Here is a 6,970-nt window from a genome sequence, read left to right as displayed (position 1 = left end):
TAAGGAAGATGTTTAAAAGGATCAATAACTATAAAATTACATATTTTCACAATCATATGAAATTACTATTAAGTATCTTAATAGTCCCAAACCAACATTTAATAACTTCCCAAGATGTAACTTCACCTTTGTTTGAAAGAATCTCTAATAATTACATTAGTTAACAGCATTTACCTGCAATAATTCAAGGCAGGCCTTAACACAGCAAAGTCTATATAGGCCTCTCCCCAAGATGTTGCCTCTTTCTGGGCCAGGCTGAACTGCTGGCTGCTGGGAATACCCGGCCTCCTTTAGGGAAGGCTACAAGCACTGAGCATGCTCATTAACTAAGTATAGAAGGGGGGAAAAGGGAGTTAATTGCCACACCACCTATTGGCAAAAGCAGGCGTTCCTGATCCCTGTATGCTGTTCAGCTACAAAACTGCATGGGTTACACTATCATTTTGGTTAATAACCTGCATGCTTGCCTGCTAGCTGCCAGATGGTTAGCCTCTTGTAAGGATGTTTATATGATATGGACTGAAAAAGCATATGTAGACCTGTTGCCTTGAATATTGAAATAAACCCAGATACAATTGAAACACTGCCAAAATTTAAACTAGAAGACAGCGAAGTATAAGGGTGAAAATATGGCAGGTTTTTTCCAAAGACAGCATATGTCAAATGAAAAACTGCATTTGGAACTATTTTCCACATGAAATAATTTTTTTAAAATTCTTCTTATTTCCGTCCCATGCAAGCTTAGCAGCTTCTGGAGTCCATCTGAAATCAGAAAATGTGATAATTTTGTGCACAGTATTAATTTAATGTAGATTAGCTAATAACAGATGAGCCCCCTGCATAGGCTGAGGAAATCCATATTAGAAGCCTTAATTAAATGCAGCCTGATCAAGGTTAAATGTAAACCCACAAATACCCTTCATGTGTTTTTAAAGAGCATTTACCCAGGTATCTAGACACGTCTTCCAGAGTACTGTGCCTCTTCACTGGTGGATTTTTTTTTTAGACGAAAGAATGTGAGCTAGTATTTATTACACAAAAATACTGGAATGTGATGTGAAATGCCGGAAACATTTACATACACTAATACAATATATGAAACAAATGGCTGGTGAAGACTTGATGGTGTTCAATACAGTATTAGTTATCTTATGTCAATGAGCTACAGGATAGATACATAAAAATTGCAGGTATTATATGGTGTTAGAAACTGATCTTGAAAAGGCAGTGCCTCTAGACTTTGTACCTCTTTGTGGTCTTTTTAAGAAAAACCACATAGATAATTAAGTACATCATGTGTGTTCATCAGTCACTTATGCAAAAGTGCTCTGGGAAGGGGGGAGTATATATGCAGTGACTGATTTGGATCATAACTGTGGCACATGTGGAGAATGGGCTTCAGCCTCCCCTTCCCCCAGCTGTTTTCCTGACCTGCAATGGCCCCAGAGATGTAATATTTGGTCCATTTGGATTTCCCCAGTAAGATAAATAGCATATACCCTCTCCCATTTGTTTCAGGTCAGGAAAATAATACGGAAGGGGAAAGCTAAAACCTCTTCTTCATGTGCACCACGGTCACATTCTAACAGGATACCACACACATGGAAATTTAGGAGAAACTGCAGGTAACGAGTGACTCTTACACAGGACTCAGGGTGAAGACCCAGACCAACTTGTGTACTCCCTAACGTGTGAAGAGACCAATTGGTATTGTGTCAGTTGGCTCCAGCAATGTTGTTACCATGATCCAAGACATATCTACAAAGTGATGCGGTGAGTCAGTGGTGTGTTTTCTCCTTTAGCCAGGAGGAGAGGTTTTTGAGGTCATGAATAACCATAACCAGTTGCTTCTCCTACCCTTCTGTGGTTTTTGTCCAAGCGGTATCTGCAGCCTCCTAATGCTGTCTTTGGAAAAAGTAGGCAAACCTTTTTTGGGGTTGTTGAGTTTTCTGTTTGTTGCATTTTATTAATGTATGATTATGGGTAATTAAAAAGTTTAGAAGAACAAAGTGGGCAATTCTCATTTTTTTTTAGTTGAAGGTTCTTGCTGCACACCTTGTATTAGGTTTACCTGGTTTGCAAAGAAAGATGCCTGCAATCCTGATTCCCCCCATTGATTGAAATTAAAGAGACAGGAGATCTGATCACAAATCTCAGCCTCCTGTGAGTGAATTTTAAGATGACTTTGATACTGACTAGTTTGGAATTCTTCCCAATACATATACAAACACACACATCAATGCACGTGGAGCCCCTCCCCCATATACACCCTGGGCCCTTTGGACACAGGAAAATGGTGTGGGGAGGCTGAAGCTCCTTCTTCCCCTAAATAATGGTCCTGATCTAAATGAGGACCTGGCAGTATGTTGGGGTTGAGTTCCCATAGGGAACTTGCAGCTACTTTCTGACTGCAAGTCCCCGTGGTGGTCATGAATGAGCTGTAACATCTGTGGTTTTGGTCTCTCTCTTTCTTACTCCCTTCTGTTCCAGAGACTTCTGTCCTAGCCTCTGTGTGTGACAGTATAAAGTACTGAGACTGAAGCATAGTGTAGTGATTTCAGCTCATACTTTACTTAAGAGTTAGGAAAACTTGAGATACAGTAGCTGGCCAGAGGTCGCTTTAAATACACACACACACCACACCCAACACTCACACCCACACCCGTGATAGGATTATATCCAAAGTAACTGCAACCATAGGTTCCCTTGAGGATCCGGGCGAGCTGATAGCTTGGTTCTAGGATCCTCTTCTTCTATTGTCTAGGGATGCGAAGCTAGACTCGTTCACATGGCCACATGGAAAGGCAACCGTGTGCGCGGTCGCCATTAGTACACAACAGACAAGCATATACACATGCAAGCACACATATAAGAGAGAGAAAGGGGGAAGATGATGTAAGGGACTACTGTGAACTTTTGTGGGGGTGAAAAAAAGAACGAATGGTTTCTGAGAAATCAGGAGACATTTCCTTGATACACATGCTTAAAAAAAGAGGAAGGGGGTGATGCTGCATTTATGTGCACAAGAACTGTTGGATGTTAATGGGGGTATAGCATAATATTTATTTAGGTAATTTTTATGCTGTCATGAAACCTGGCTGAAGTAGTTTACAACATCTAAAACATAATGAAAACCTAAAATATTAAAACTTCTTAATTATAACCCAGCACAGTAGTGGCTGTGGTGTGAATTTATCATGGAAAACCTGCTTTCACAGGGAAATGGAACAGCAGCCACTCAGAAACATGAAGAGGCCATCATATCAGTTAGCCCATATTGAAGAACAGAAATGATCTACCATTTTAAAATTCTGCCTTCCCGCCTCCCCGCAGGTATAGATTACAAGACAACAACAATACTTCTGGATGGCCGCAGAATAAAGCTACAACTCTGGTAAGTGTTTGTAATATGTACTGTCTCTAGATTATGTGTTTATGGTTCATGGTGATAGCTGTTCTGCTTGGTTAAGTCATTAGCTTTTTAAAAGCTTAACAGAAGTCCAGTGGTTGCTTTTCTGTATAACCGTGGGACTATCTCAAAGCTGTGCTATGTTCTCGATCAGTTCACGGTATAGGATATTGTTACTGTTTTGTGATGAGAAAAGACAGGTACCCCGATCCTAACCAAATTTCCTTGGAAGGAAAATGGACTGATTTTAAAACTGAATTACTAATTTAAATTGCTATGGAAAATACAAACATTTTCAATTTCTAATCCACATGCTTCCTGAAAAAGATGCATCCTAGGTGGCTATTACAACTTGTGCATTGGTTTTCGTCCAGTTTCAAAACCTTTGATTTTACAGTCCATAGAGCTTTTGTGGTGCATAACTATATCTGGTTAGAGATAAAGGGTGCAATTATGAAAGTAACCTCTTTGGCTTTCTTTGTAAATATGCAACTCATCTAAGCAAGGTTAGCTGCTTGAAAACTAGGTGCCAAAAAACTTAATAGAACTGGGGGATGGTATGGGTAAACATTGTATTTTCTGGCCTGGCCTGGATAGCCCGATGTGCGGCAAAGCTGAATTTTGTCATACACTTAAGGGTTAATGTTAATACTAATGGTCTCCATTGCAGGTGCTGTTAACTAGCTGCAGGGGCCTGCTTCCTTATCATCCATCAAGGACATAACACCATGGCCGTAAATTAGTTTCATATGAGATTTGTTCCTTGAGTTGGGAGGGATAGGAGCAGGGTGTATGACGTAAAGTTCTGGAACCATACAGAAGCAGTGGGTATTGATTGGTTGTCATTCTCACCTGACCCCTTGACCCTAAAAGTATAACTGTAATGTGTCAGTAGTACCAGAGGCTACCTGAGTTTCTATGTGATCGAAAGCCTGTCTTGCTGCTTCGCAATTGCCAGAGATATAGACCATGCTACATAGAGGCCTGTACTTCTGTGCCGCCTGATCCAGAGTATAGTAAGTCAGGCAGTTAAGGTAGCTTTTGTTGTTTTCTTGTATGACTTTTAGAACTATGTTGGGTAGAATGTGCCCTTTTCTGTATTTTTCCAACTAAATTTCAAATATAAGTTTTTATAAAACTAAATTTGTGGCTTCCTGTCTGCACCTGACCTGGGGACCTACTAGGTGACCTACCCGGTATCTTTGCACCCAGGCAAACCCGATCTTGGAAGTTAAGCAGGGCTGACCCAAGTATTTGGATAGGAGACTTCCAGAGAAATACCAGGGCCTGGGAGGCCAAAGGCAGGCTATCAAGCCACTTCTCTGAATGTCCTCCGTGGCCTATTAGGAGTCACCAGAGGTTGCCATGACTTCCAGGCACGGGCACACACCCACCCAAATGCAAAAATACAAAAAGAGCCATTTCCCCCCCCCTTAAGATAGAAAGTAAACATCCATGCCATTTCATTGATAAAACTGTTTCCACGCAGCAAGGATTTGTTGCATTGGTCTTAGCGATTGTGCAAATGCAGAGGCTTTTGTATTGGCAACTAAGCTTGGAGTTTTCTTCACATATTCCTGCAGTAAGCCCTTTACAGCTGCCATTTTTGCTGCTGTACCACCAAAGCACTTTCTGAGAGGTTTAAAAAAAAATCAGTAAATGTTGCAGCATACAAAACTACAGCACTTCTTTTTTTAAGCCTTCAAAAAAAAACTTTGGTGGCATGGTAGGAAAAATGATAGCCATGAGGGGCTGATGGCAAGAAAATGGCACCAATATGGGTTATATTTGAAAACATGCACTTTTCCATCCAGATGACACAACAATTTACTTGGACAGCATTATTTCCAAATCCATCATTTTAAACAAGGTTTGAGAAAGAATATTCTGAGGTTGTGGGGAAAACCTAGAAAGAGAACAGTTAGAAGATGACTATGTGTGGATGCTCCACATAGAAGCAGGCAAAGTTATACATAATTTGCAAAACTCAAATGGGAATGTAATAAGAATACAAGATTATTTCAGGTGCGTTCAGTCAGTGATACTGCTGAGATATATGATTACCTCTCATGGATGATTATTGCATTTATAATTATACCAATGGGCTCAGTTATAAGCCATGTAATAAATAGAACATGTCATTTTATTTCAAATCTATAATGGCTCGTTCATCTTCAAAAATAATTAAGTGTCTGATAAACGGAGTTATTGACTGAATTTAGAAGATACTTGTAAGTTTTACTCTTTGTATTAAATTTAAATTTAATTTTAAATCAGTTCATTTTCAATGAGACATGTATTTGACATGTTTTATAAATATCCATCTTAAATTTATTTATTTATTTATTTATTTTTCGCATTTATACCCCGCCCTCCCCGATGGGCTCAGGGCGGCTAACAGGGGCAAGGTAAACCTTGCCGTGATAAAAGCATGATATACATAATAACTTAAAAACATATAGTACATCTTTAAAATATCCTATACTTAAAATGACGGTGCTCAATAACTTCTGGTGTTTTTTTAAAAAAATCCAGAACCACTGTTTTTATCCACCATTTTTGAAGTATATCCTTTTCTCTGCATCGCCCATATTCAGGGGTTTAAAAAAAACATTTTCCAGCTGTCCTTGCATCTAGATTGAGTACTAGAATTGAAAATTATGTTTCTCCAGACTAATTGGGTTTTGTATCCCAAAGGCAAATAGCAGATCCAATACGTAGAATACTGAATGCCATTTATGTTAGTAAAAAAAAATTAGATGCCATTAGCCATGGCATATCTTGATGCACAGAAAGCTTTTGATCATTTGGAATGGGATTTTATCATTACACTGGTAAGAAAATTAAATACTGGGCAATATTTTATGAATGCAATTCAGTCAGTATATCAAAAGTCCAAAACTAGAGTACGAATAAATGGTTTTGATTCTATTAGTTTTCTCCTGACTAGAGGAACTAAACAGGGCTGCCCTTTGTCACCCTTGCTTTTTATCCTTTCGTTAGAACCTTTGGCAATTGCAATAAGGGCTAATAAGCAAATTCAAGGCCTAGAGCTAAATGGACTTCGAATAATAGAATCATAGAATGTTAGGGTTGGAAGGGATCTTGCAGGTCATCTAGTCCAACCCCCTGCACTCTGCAGGAGCATAGCCAAATGATAGCCCTACAACATACCTGAAAGATGGTCGTCCAGCCTCCGCTTGAAAATGTCCAGCGAAGGAGCATCCACCACCTCCCGAGGCAGACTGTTCCACTGCTCAACCACTTTTACAGTTAGGAAGTTTTTCCTGATATTTAGCCAGTAACCATCCTGGTTGCCCTCACTATCCTGGTTGCCCTCTTCTGGACACCCTCGAGCTTGTCAACATCCTTCCTAAAATGTGGTGCCCAAAACTGGACACAGTACTCCAGGTGAGGCCTGACCATAGAAGAATAGAGTGGAACTACCACCTCCCGTGATCTGGACACAATGCTTCTGTTAATGCATCCTAAGATTGCATTAGCTTTCTTCACAGCCACATCGCACTGCAGGCTCATGTTTAGCTTGTGATCAACCAGAAC

General features: G+C 39.8%; 1 protein-coding gene across 1 annotated transcript in view; it reads left to right on the top strand.

Annotated features, from left to right (window-relative positions):
* RAB40B (RAB40B, member RAS oncogene family) overlaps positions 1 to 6,970 on the top strand; it is a 24,059-nt gene that overhangs the window by 7,689 nt on the left and 9,400 nt on the right. The window contains exon 2 of the mRNA XM_015424883.1: positions 3,334 to 3,394. Coding sequence (XP_015280369.1) covers positions 3,334 to 3,394 — 61 coding nt within the window. The remainder of the gene's footprint in view (positions 1 to 3,333; positions 3,395 to 6,970) is intronic.

Source organism: Gekko japonicus, unplaced genomic scaffold (genome assembly GCF_001447785.1).
Source record: "Gekko japonicus isolate JY-2015 unplaced genomic scaffold, Gekko_japonicus_V1.1 scaffold1387, whole genome shotgun sequence".
Classification (NCBI taxonomy): Eukaryota; Metazoa; Chordata; class Lepidosauria; order Squamata; family Gekkonidae; genus Gekko; species Gekko japonicus.
The sequence above is the reverse complement of the archived record's forward strand: the minus strand, read 5'-3'. Positions and strand labels throughout refer to the sequence as shown.